This window comes from Eleutherodactylus coqui, chromosome 11 (genome assembly GCF_035609145.1).
Source record: "Eleutherodactylus coqui strain aEleCoq1 chromosome 11, aEleCoq1.hap1, whole genome shotgun sequence".
Taxonomy (NCBI): domain Eukaryota; kingdom Metazoa; phylum Chordata; class Amphibia; order Anura; family Eleutherodactylidae; genus Eleutherodactylus; species Eleutherodactylus coqui.
This window is the reverse complement of record NC_089847.1, coordinates 21,544,863-21,557,756: the sequence shown is the minus strand read 5'-3', so window position 1 is coordinate 21,557,756 and position 12,894 is coordinate 21,544,863. Positions and strand designations below refer to the sequence as shown.

Here is a 12,894-nt window from a genome sequence, read left to right as displayed (position 1 = left end):
ACAAGTACAACCGCTCCTTGCTGTCTAGGATACAGCGCTGGGTTGGACAAGCAGGACCTACCGACGCAGACCAGCTGGTGAATTTGATGGAGAGGTATCGTGCCACAGAGGAACTGCTACAGACGTCTACCAGCCGGGGCATTGCCAAGGAGGCCAAGTCGGCCAAAGGAGCCGGAAGGACTGCTCCGTTTTCTTCTGGCGGGAGGCGTGATGTGAGGGGAGTTGGTACAGAGGGGAAACCAGCGACTGAACCTCGCTGGGGGTCTCGAGACAGATATCCAGGCCGCATACAGTGTTGGCGGTGCCATGAGTGGGGTCACATAGCTGCCCACCGTCCCCTTACCACCGAGCCCATGGTTTGCAGCTGTACAGGAGATGTTTTTGTAAAACGTGCTTGTGCCTGGTTTTTTTTGGAATGGATGGCAGGCTTGGTAGTGGGGCTGTCCATTCCACTCCCTCCACTCCAGGTCTTATTATGGGGAGGCAAGCTCCTCAGGTGTGGAGGCTGGGTAATTACCTAGTCCATAAAGTCTGCAAAGCTGCAGACAGAGTTGAGGCCGGGTGCAGCTAGATGCTGGAAGCTGCTGGTCTCAAGAGGCGCTGTGTTTCTGATCAAGGTCACAAGAAAATGGACTTTTGTACAAAAGCGCTTTATGTCCGTGCGGCTGCAGCGAGCCGTGTCGTATAGTCAGGGAAAGGACTCTGTTTAGTTAGTGCTGGAGAAGGAGGATTGTTGTTTATGCCTGAAAGCTAAGGGCGCCTGTCCAAGGGCGTGATTTCGCTATGGAAAGCGCTGGCACCTGTGCACGAGTGTAGATTCATTGCAATTCTCCGCTCGCGGCGGGCAATTCGCAGCCAGATAGGGCTGACCGGCGGAGAATCGGCGGCGGAGATCTGCCGCGGGACTTTGCATCGCCTGTGGACAAAGGGCTTTAGGCTGTGTTTTGTTTATTTTAGACTTTTTAATAAACGCAGGCCCAGCCTGTATGGACTACATACCTGCACCCTGGTCTCTGACTGCCGTGTACACTGCGATCCCGCGCTCTACCTGAGCTGACTCTCCCACAAAGCTTAAAAAAAATCACATTAATCAAATTAAGAAAAAATAAATGAAAACACTGTCCTATTTTGACGGCTCCCCGTCCAGCACTGCAGCCCCAATGCCCGCGGCACGGAAGCTAGAAGAAGTAGCGGGCGGTCACGCGCCATTCATTATGTACCTGACCGCTCAACGAGTGACAGGCTTCAGCAGCGATTTCTCAATGGGCCCCTGAAGCCGGTGGCTGGCTCAGCAGTCATGTATATAACGACCGGCATGTGATTGCCCACCGCTTCTCCTGGCCTCAGTGCGGCGAGCCGCTGAAATAGGCGAGTATGCAACTTTATTTTATTTCACGTGATTTTAAGTCTTTTTTTCTTCTTTTTTTTTTTGAGGGCACCACGATGCAGGAAACAAATCGCGGCATGTTCCATCTTGTGCGTAATCTCTCATCGCTGCCCCACTATTTTCATTGGGAGAAACTCGCCGCGACAGAGGATCACTGCCTCCCCGAAGTGATACGAGTCCCCCTTTAAGCCAATACAGCTGGGAAAAAAATCCTACCCACCGCTGCCAACACTGCAACAGTGCCACTCCTGTCGAAAAACTTTTGTCTGGTACTGCAGCTCAGCCCCATTCAGATGAAGGAGTCTCAGCTGTAATACTGCACACAGGCTAAGGGCAAGAGTGGCGCTGTTTTTGTATGATAACAGCCAAGTCTTTCTATTCAGACACAACCTCTTTAAAGGGGTTATCCCAAAATCTCAATTGTTATCCCCTATCTACAGGATAGGGGATAACTTTATGATGCGTGGGGGTCTCAGCAGGGTCCCGTTTGCCCCTCTTCTCCCACCCTGTGGAGATACCTGAGTGGACCCGTTTTGGTATTTTCATCCGCACCACAACCTGCTCCACCAGCGCTCCCTTCATGCTGATGTCACTGCGGGGGGGAAGGGGACCCCATAGTGACAGCCAGAATGGGACACAAGAGTATCTAACTTGTCATTTTGGCAGAACCCTTTTAACTAAGGACTGGTGTCTGATTTGGGTGAACACTTCTACCTTACCCCCAGGTGGCGCCCTAACAGGCCAATAAATGGTAAAATTCGTATCGATCATCCAATATTTAAATATCAGGGAAGGGAAACTTTAGGCCGCCTGCCGACGACCGGGTCGGATCCGGCTGCGAGAATTCTCACAGCGGGACCCGACCCGAGTGTCTGCAGAGAGCAGCGTGTCACTGACCTCTCCCGCAGCCCCGGCTCTTTCACGTGCCGGCTGATGCGCAGAGCGGGGCCGGCGAGCGACGAGATTTCGCACGGCCGTCTGCCTAGGATTGCGTTTGTTAACGCAATCCTATGGCAGCTTCCAGGGGTGGAAATTCCGAGGGAAATCCCGCCGCGGAATTTCCGCCCGTGTGCAGGGGGCCTAAAGCGGATGCCAGAAATCTGTTGCCGCTTATCTTGATTGATTTTAACAGGGCTATGGCCGGCTTTACAGGACCGTGGAATCTGCGATCGGCGTCCGCAGCAAATCGCACTCATTGAAAGACATGTAAAATCTTTTTTTTTTTCCTGCCAACACTCGCGGATACGCATTGCGTACTCCGCCGCGAGCGGAGGAAATATTGCAGATGGCTCTATTTTGCTGTTGGCGGTCTCCAGTGAAGGTTATTCGACCCGCAGCCCATTCGCAATTAACCCTTTGCAATCCAAGTTTGGATTCAGAGTTTCTTTTTTTGCCATTATACAATGGTGCCATCTGTTGGCTAGAGCCAGTACTACAGTATGTGACATGCCGGAGAGGCCCCCCTCCCCGCGCTAAGCACTGTAAAAAGCGAGCTGCACGAGAACAGGGCGGATTTGTCGCGGAAGTCAGTCCGGAATTTCGCTGTGGCAAATCAGTCTATGGCTGCTCATCCTGGGTTTAGTAAGCCATGTGGACGGGATTTGTAAAAAGTCCCACCGTCACGGGACGGCCAATCCGTCACGGCCAAGCCGGTGCTGCGGCGCGGATTCCCCAGCTGCAGCATGTCTTTTTTTTTTCGTTGCGGCTGCGCACTCCTCTATGGGGGAGCCGACCGCAGCGGTAAAGCATTCGGCTGAGTGCCGCGCGTTTTGAAGCAGCGCTTTCCCGGCGGAAGTCTCGCGGTTTTCCGCTGCGGCCAAACCGCAAGATTTCCGGCGGGATTCCGCCCTGTGGGAACCCAGCCTTAGGCTAACGTCCCGCGGCTCGCCAACATGCGATATCCCCGTGGATGCGAGGCGCTTTTATATCAGCTCTGCATCACTCCAGGGAAACAGCGAAACTCTGCGCGGCGAAGGGTCGCAGTTACCGCCATTGTTCTTAATAGGTAAACCTTGCGATGCTGCCGCCAGCACTACTGACAGCAGCGGGCGATGTGCGGGCACGCCAAAGACAGGATGTGACGCAATTTGTTTCCTGTATCGCAATGTGGGGCAAAAAAATTGCTCATATTCATGCGAGATTTGTCTCATCACATAAGACAAGCCCAGCTTATACCTCCAGCGCTCTCTTCATCGGGGTGTAGTCAGACGATCAGTTGATCAGCCGTGGCCACCACTCAGGACCCCGGAGGATCAGTTGATGGGGCACTTACTGGCAGCACTGCAATACAACGGAGTTAGAGCAGATGCTGTTGCTCCGACCCTGGTGTAGTGGTCGGCACTTGTAATTGCAGGTCCTATTGATTTTAATGAGAGCTGTGCCTGCAGCTACACAGGGGTTGCAGCAGTGTCTGCGCCAATCTCCATACACTGTGGTGCTGAAAGCGGGCACCCGATCAGCCGACCCCCCGAAGGCGGACCCCCAGCTGATCCACTATCAATGACCCGAAACACACGCTCAAAATACGCTCACGTGAAGGAACCCATTGAAATCAATGGGTTCTATTGGCTGTGTGCTGCGTGTGCAATAAGCTGTGCAGATGCATTTGTGTCAATAAGCCCTTTGTTGGCATCGGGTGGCAGTTCAGTGTTTAGCGTGTGAACACGAGGCGGGTTTTCTTAGTAAGCGGTTTACGTCTTCCTCGTCAGGGCGGGCAGCGCTTATTCGCTGGTGCGCAATAACAGCTGTCACAACCAATATGTTGTTCAGTGATCGTTACCTCCCGGCGCAGATCTTCCATCCAAGTTAGGGCTCACACCCACTTGCCATTTTTCTTCTATCCGATGCGACAGCGGTGATTTTCAATGGCTTCATACTCATTTGCGATGTTTCACTCCAGCTTCGCAACGCAGAGAAGAAATCTGCCAAATCGCTCAGTGTTATCAATGGGGCCAGCGGCAGCAGCGCCAACCCCACTGAAAACGTAGGGAGAATATCATAGACTTCTGCCGCAGCTGTCACATGTAGAAATGCCATGTGACCGATAAACCCATCATCGCAGGCAAAGGAAAAGCCTGCAGCCCCCTCAGGTAGGTGACGGGAGTCAGGACCTCCACTGAGCTGATACTGATGACCTACCCTGACGACAAGTCCCCTTTAACCCTTTGCAATCCAATTTTGGATTCAGGATTTTCTAGGGGGCTTTCGCTTTCTGCCATTATACATTGGCGCCATCTGCTGGCTAGAGCCAGTACTGCGGTATGGGACATACTTGAGAGGCCCCTGACAACAGAGCGGCCAGTAATCTACAGTAAGAATACCCTGCCGGACGTCTTCCGACATCGGAGCTATACAGCCTTCAATCAGAATGTCTTTAGATGTCAGACAGTAGATTGGAAAGGGTTAAAGGGGTTGTCTGGGTGTGGAGGGTTTTTTTAATTTTTAAACACAAGTGCAACTGCGTTAAAACAATAGAAGCAGCCATAATCCCATGATCGTGCCGCCGGCGATCCAGCGCTGCGGTCCTTTGTTTGAGAACTGTATCACCTGACTGCTGCAGCGGGCACCGTTCTCCTGGCATCGTGGCTCCTAGTATCTGAATGGTGATGCCAGGACAATGGCGCATGGGGAAAAAAAAAAAAAGGTCACTAGCCCCGGCGAATCGTCAGGTACCTCTTTTAAAGGTGTTGTCTGAGTTAATTAAAGGGCATCTCAGCGGGTCCCCCGTGGGGTAGAATAAAGCAGCTGATCCCCACTGGTTACGGTCTCTGCAGCCAGTGACAGCGCTCAGCGATCATCACCACCGTTGGCTGCAGCAGCTTGTTTGGAGATGGCTCAGGCTGACCGCAGAAGAGAGACGGCAGCAGGGGGCGAGCGGCGGGTGATCAGTTGCTTTGTTATTCTACACCCGGGGGACCCGCTGAGGTGCCCTTTAAATCTGTTCCCTGCATTCCTCCAACAGGATCCGTCCGCTTTGCAGTCCTCGTGAATTGACATCTCCGGAGCATCTACTTTGCATGGTGCCATTCCTCTGTTACTCCTCCTGGAAACGTATTAATAAATGACAACTGCGCCCCTACATACTCCCACACCGTTCGGCAGGATCTGAGAGTGTAGGGACTCTCCGCCGCAAAGCGAATGGTAACATCCAGTTGTTAGTTTTGTCCATGTATTTCCAGGAGGAACAACAGAGGAACAGCACCATAAAGAATTACAAGAAAATGCGTCCGGAATTCCAATTCCGTGCGGAATGCAAGACTAGAACAGCCCGCTGCGGTCGGAGCGCGAAGTGCTGGCAGCCTGTGATTGCAGGTAACCTTTGTAACAATATTACCGTCCAACAATTGCGCAATTTCCAGCACTTTCTACGATCGGTTTTCCTTTCTACTAGGAAAAGCTATTTCTGCATGCATTTAAATTGCACGGAAGCTGCAACAGAACCCCCATGCAACGAGGAAGTAAGCTCCATGCTGCTCACCTCCTCCACAAAGCTGGTGATGTCGTACACCCGGCCGTGGATCACCAGCCAGAGCTCCTTTGGGCTGTTCTTTTTCCTCACATCCTCCAGGGTGTAGTAGGTGGCCGGAGACTCCTCGCCGGAGCTGCCTTCACTGTTCGCCATTGCCAAGGTGCAGAACGCGTTACGTAACCCGACGTGGTATGACTGCACCCGGCTTCCGTAAAGCGACGCCTTACACTCGGCTCATGGACACAGGTGAGGTCTCCTAGGTAACAACCAATCACCTCCGAGAAGGCGGGACACATGGGAAACAACCGACCAATCACGAACGCCACTGCCTTCAGCCCACTGACGAATAGCATTTACGTCAAACAGCGTGAAGCTCCCAGTCGCCATCTTTAATCCGGTCATGGCCATGAATCAAAGGCCAGGTCAAAGATCACTATTGTATAACATGAAGAAATGACGTCAAGTGTTTTGTTCTTTTTAATAAAACTGCCTAAAAATGATGTTTTTTACCAGGTGCTGTTAGCTGAGGCAGGAAATATGGCACATGTACAGTTACAGCCAGTGTATATGGATTTACTCTGCAATCTCTGCTCATTATTTAGAAACACCTACCACCTGACCAATCAGAGGCCGCAGCGGTCAGGTGCCATTCTCCTGGCATCATAGCGCCAATCAGTTTGGCTGTAATGCCAGGAGAATGGCACAAGACCGCTTAGGTCTCTGATTGGCGGCGCCAGTCAGGTAGAAGCCATTGCTAAACAAAGACCGCAGGAGCTGCAGCGCTGAATGTCTGATTGAACGAATGGGTGCTTTTATCGTTTCAACACATTCGCACCCATATTTAAAAAATTATCCGCCCCGGTGGAAAAAATAATAATCTTTATTTATATAGCGCCAACATATTCCGCAGCGCTTACAATACAGGGGAAATAAAACAAGACCACGGTCGCATGAAGTAAACAATTAATGGAAACAGTGGGGGTGAGGGTCCTGCTCCAACGAGCTTACATGCTACAAGTAATGGGGTGAGGGTCCTGCTCCAACGAGCTTACATACTACAAGTAATGGGGTGAGGGTCCTGCTCCAACGAGCTTACATACTACAAGTAATGGGGTGAGGGTCCTGCTCCAACGAGCTTACATACTACAAGTAATGGGGTGAGGGTCCTGCTGCAACGAGCTTACATACTACAGATAATGGGGTGAGGGTCCTGCTCCAACGAGCTTACATACTACCGATAATGGGGTGAGGGTCCTGCTCCAACGAGCTTACATACTACAGATAATGGGGTGAGGGTCCTGCTCCAACGAGCTTACATACTACAGCTAATGGGGTGAGGGTCCTGCTCCAACGAGCTTACATACTACAAGTAATGGGGTGAGGGTCCTGCTCCAACGAGCTTACATACTACAGGTAATGGGGTGAGGGTCCTGCTCCAACGAGCTTACATACTACAGATAATGGGGTGAGGGTCCTGCTCCAACGAGCTTACATACTACAGATAATGGGGTGATACAGAAGATAAAGGGGTTGGAGATGTGCATGGTATGGCAAGGTGGAGAGTGAGGGATGCTATACACTGACAATGGTCAGGGCGTATAGTGGCAGAGTCGGTATGACTGCAGGGGGCGGTTGATTACGGCTATCAGGCATTGCAGTCAGTAGGTCAGGGAGCATGTTATCAGGCGGCGTACAGAGGGGTTGGGTTTGGTTTAGGCTGTATTCCAACGAACGTATATCGGCTCGGTTTTCACGATATACGTCGTCCTCATGTGCAGGGGGGGGGGAGGATGGAAGAGCCAGGAGCAGGAACTGAGCTCCTGTCCCCTCTCTGCCTCCTCTCCGCCCCTCTGCACGATTTGCAATGAAAGGAGGCGGGAAAGGGGTGGGGCTAAGTTCCGCGAATTAGCCCCGCCCCCGTTCCGCCTCTCCCCATTGCAAATAGTGCAGAGGGGCGGAGAGGAGGCAGAGAGGGGGCGGGAGCTCAGTTCCTGCTCCTGGCTCTTCCATCCTCCCCCCTGCACATGAGGACGACGTATATCGGCTCGGCGTGAAAACCGAGCCGATATACGTTCATGTGAATGCACCCTTAGGGAATGTGGTATGCCTCCCTGAAGAGGTGCGGTTTTAGAGCACGCCTGAAGTTTAGTGTGTCAGTGGTTGCCTGGATATTTTTTGGTAGTGCGTTCCAGAGGACCGGTGCTGCTCTTGAGAAGTCTTGGAGGTGGGAATGAGAGGTTCGAATTAAAGGGGCGCTCAGTCTGGTTTCGTTAGCAGAGCGGAGAGCCCGGGCTGGGTGATGGATTGAGATGAGGGAAGCAATGTAGGGCGGGGCGGTGCTGTGGAGGGCTTTGTGGATGGGGTGGTGAGTTTACAAAAAAAAAAAAGGAAACCTGGAGTTGGCATTACAAGTCATTAGGAAAAATAATATAACAGATCACGGATTGTATCTAACTTGGATTCTGTAGAAATGGCTTAAAACACCCAAAATGCAACGGTGTATGAACATTAAAAACCGTGGCCACAACATGACATGGAGATACGGGTACCACAGCTCTCAACCAGTGAGGAAATGGTAGAAAAATACAGGTTTTTACAAAAAGCAATGGGTTTTAGAGGCGGAATTCACATGGAAAAGTCCGTTGCCTGAACATACGGTCAGACTCCGCACCAATGATGGGGATCTTGAAGCGGATTTTGACGCTGATGCACAGCAGAATTTACCCTTTCAATTGAAAGAGTGGAATCGGCTGCAGATCTGCATTAAAATACGCACCACCGATTTTGACGCGATTTTGGTTCAGATTCTTCCACTGATAAAGATCAGCACCATTTCGGCTATGTGGGAGCGCACCCTTACGAGAATCTGTCACCTCTCCTAAGGCTGCCTGTCCACGGGCATTGCAAAATCCCACAGCGGATCTCCGCTGTCTGGGAGCAGGAGTCGGCAGACGAATCTCCGCGGTGAGCCTATTGTGGCAATTCGCAGCATACTGCGATTTGCCGGCCGCGAGCAGAGAAACGCTATGATTTTCAACTCGTGGACAAGGGGGCTGCACTTTCCATAGCAACGCTATGGAGAGCGTTCACTGCGTTCCCTGCGGCCGCATTATCGCAGCGGGGAACGCAATGAAAATTCGCCCGTGGACAGGAGCCCTAACACATCTGTTTTACTAAACGTTTGCATTCCCCATGAAAGAATCTGCGACATCTTTTCTCCTATTTCTGTGTCGTCCTGTTCCTCTGTTACTCCTCCTAGAAATGTCTGCACAGACAGAACTGATTGCATAGTGTGGGACAGGGCAGAGCCCACCGGATAACATCTTGGATTAGGCTGCTTTCACATCTGCGTCGGGGTTCCGTTTTCCTGTTCCGTTCGAGAAGCAAGAAAGGGGATTCTCCTGGCGGAACTGATGAGTCTTATGATGGAACGTAACATCACCAAACGGACCTAATTGACTAGAACGGGGTTGGTTTGGGCTGTCTTGCATTTTACCGGAAGCCCCAAATGGAGGTACCGGTGCAGATGTGAACCCGGCCTTAGGCCGGTGTTATCGGACCACACCGGTATCAATCTGATGACCTCGTTGCCAGGTGCCAAATTGGTAGATATGAAAGCCTGTGATGAGAAGATTGCTATCAGTATCTATGAATAATGTGAAGCACTCCGTGTTGTAGCAAGATGCTCTTCTCAAGAGAACTCACAAGAACTCTGTTTAATTGAAGACATTACAAGGGTCCCCAGTGGCAGACCCCAACCGATCAAATATTGATGGCGTATGCTGAGGATAGGCTGTCAAATTTTAAAAGCTGGATAACCCCTTCAAAGTATTGGTGCTTATCTAGGTGGTTGCTACTGGTGGTGGTATGTAATGGCGCGGCGGTGACAGACCGAGGCGGATGGAGCAGCAAGTCACCCGATACGCATATTTATTTCAACTGCCTGCTGCTGACACCATTACACGTAGCCTGGACTTTACACACCCTTTGGGGGCTGCATCTCTAATCCCAGGACACCAACAACGTAGACATTAGAGATGAGCGAGCATACTCGATAAGGCAAACTACTGCCTTATTCGAATACCTGCCCGCTTGTCTCTAAAGATTTGGGTGCCGGCAAGGAGCGGCGAGGGAGAGCAGGGGGGAACGGAGGGGAGATCTCTCTCCCTCTCCCCCCCCCCCTCTCCCCCTAGGCACACCGCTGCAACTCACCTGTTACCCGCGCCGGCAACCGAATCTTTAGAAACGAGCGGGCAGGTACTCGAATAAGGCAGTAGTTTACCTTATCAAGTATGCTCGCTCATCTCTAGTAGACATCAATTTATCGAATGTCCATCCCCGGCGATCACATACTGACTCGGTACGCTTGTAGCGTCAGCTGGCTTGTTGCACCCCCACAGTACCAATACTGCAACTCAAACGTCCACATAGGTTCATGGAACAACAAATCCCAGCATAATGTCTGCTTATAAAGAAACACTCTTCTGCATCTTGCGGTATCTGGAAGCAGTCCTGGCTCGACCTCGGTCAAAGTCCCCAAAATAGTTCACTCCTAGCAGGTTGAGCCCTGAGTGAATCGCTACTGTCCGTCTAACTGGTACTCAAACCCTCACAAATGTGCAGCAGGTCTTATGACTAACAAGTCCTTACGGGTGTGCACACTGATCGGCTATTACTAAGGCTGGCCTCACTTACGAACGTTGCGTGGTGCTCCTGGCTTCAACCAACTTTGGAATCTGGAATAGGGGGTGTTTCCTGATCATGCTTTACAGCAATTGTAATGGTAGTCCAAATGTCCTCTTGGGTGGTTGCATGCTCAGTGCTGATGACTTCCTCTCCTGCAGCTTGTCACACCTCCAGGCTGGTCCTCTGTAGTTCCAGGTAACCTCTAATTTTCGGCCCTTTTAGTATAGTATCATGGAGCAGCGGCCTCCGCCACTTCACTGGCCCCTCTGTTGACTGCCTGCTCTCCTGTGCTGCTGGGCTCTCTCAGTCCTGGACTCAGCTGTTATGCAGCTCACAGCCTTTTCTACCAGTCGAACCCCAGTCGAGCATGGGTGTTACTGCTCCGTTCATTTCAATGCGACTGCTGGAGACAACCAAATGCTTGACCGCTGCATCATTTATTTGGGGACCATCTGGACCTGTATTCTCGTGACCAATAGAGATGCCAGTGGTTGGACCCCGACGTTCAGATGGTTATCCTCCATCAATAGAAATTTTTGTAAAATTTATTGGCCACACTTTGAACTTATATTGGTGCTCTATCATTGAAGACAGGTTCTGGTCTTCGACTACTATCAGCAAGGTGGGTTTCAGATGAGCATATTGTAACAAGTTTATAATACGGATTCGTATTACGGACGCGTCACAGGCGACATTACAACCGTATGTCATCAGTATATTTTATTTTCTACTGAATCAATACTTCTTTGTATAATATAAAATAATAGCAATATGGGGCAAAAATGCAAAAAAGAAGGTATTTTTTAAAAAATGGCCGTGAAAAATATGGCCATGTTACATTAGTGCCCAAAAACATGGACCAAATATGGTGTTAAAATACGCTGTATAAAAGCAACCTAAGGGCAGCCACAGATGGGCGTAAGCGCATGTATGCTCGCTATCAAGAGACGTATATGCGCTATGCAGGGCACATGATCTTGGGCTATAGCGCCCATATTGTACTTTTTTGCGCTGCCTCACATCGGCGCAGTCCCGGCAGTGCGTGTTTGAGTAGGTAGGGCAGCTAATTCGATAAGTGGGTCAGTTGACGTGGTAGGCCCAGGTGTTTTCGTTTAACCCCGCAAAATTGCGCAGTGAACTGGGGGTCTTCGGCGTCGGCAGATACATCGTTGGGGTACTGGTGTATTATGTCGCCACCGAAAGTTCGGGGTGGGACATAATACAGCAGTCTTGACAGTAGGTGACGCCCCCAGCTTGTAATCGGCTGTCGGCGCTCTCTGTGCTGCGGCCCTCTTGCTGGTCCGTTAGGCGCTCCTGCCATCATTCACCCACGGGCGGCCGCTGCAGATCCCCACCGCTGCTGCCATCCAGACCCCTAGCCCTCTGCCTGCTCCACTTGGCGCTGCTGCCCTCTCTGCTGCTGGCATCACTCATCCTGGGCCCTCTGCCTGCTGCGGTCGGCACAGCTGCGCTGCCACTGTCAGCTGCACAGCTGTCACTCACCCACCCCGCTGCTGTGTTCTGCTCATCTGCTGCTCTCTCCTGTCACGGCTGCAGGGCGTCCCAGGTGCTGCCACTCGGTCCTGGCGGCGCTGGCGAGTAGGTCTGTGTGTGGGGGAGTTCTGACGGAGTTTGTGCCTGTGCTGGAGGATTATGGTTAGTTTAACAGTTAGGCTTGCATTATTAGGTGTCAACACCTAATAATGTAAGCCTAACACTGAAACTACCCCTAACTCTAACCGTCCAGCAAGGGGGTATTATTGTATCTTGACGCCACCGGAAGCTAGAGGTTTGACAAAAGGAACGCCCCTTTCACATCCCTAGCTCCCGATAGGTGCAAGTTGGAAGGTCCTACCAGCGTATGCTGACATTTCCGGCGGCCCTGGACGGTTAGCCTCAATGTTACTGCTCTGCTGTGGCTTACATTATTACTAGAGATGAGCGAACCTACTCGGCCACGCCCCTTTTTCGCCCGAGTGCCGCGATTTTCGAGTACTTCTGTACTCGGACGAAAAGATTCGGGGGGCGCCGTGGGTGAGTGGGGGGTTGCAGCGGGGAGTGGGGGGGAGGGGGAGAGAGAGAGAGAGAGGACTCCCCCCTGTTCCCCGCTGCTACCCCCCGCTCCGCCACGCCTCCTCCTGCCCCCCGGCGCCCCCCGAGTACGGAAGTACTCGAAAATCGCGGCGCTCGTTCGAGTAATTACTTGAAACGAGTACGTTCGCTTATCTCTAATTATTACCTGTGCTGCCATGTTACCGCTGTAAGCCACAGAAGAGCAGTAACCCTGAGGCTAACCTTCCACGGCCGCCAGAAATGTCTTTTAGACACTGCAGCGTCTCACCTCGGTGCCGGA

At 51.7% G+C, this 12,894-nt stretch overlaps 1 protein-coding gene across 2 annotated transcripts in view; it reads right to left on the bottom strand.

Annotated features, from left to right (window-relative positions):
- Positions 1–6,071, bottom strand: part of CYB5B (cytochrome b5 type B) — a 32,918-nt gene extending 26,847 nt beyond the window's left edge. For both annotated transcript variants that reach the window (XR_010787231.1, XM_066584099.1), the window contains exon 1: positions 5,865–6,071. Coding sequence is in view for 1 of the 2 variants with exons in the window: in XM_066584099.1 (XP_066440196.1) it covers positions 5,865–6,008 (144 nt within the window). In the remaining variant the exon portion in view is untranslated. The remainder of the gene's footprint in view (positions 1–5,864) is intronic.
- Positions 6,072–12,894: the final 6,823 nt, after the last annotated feature.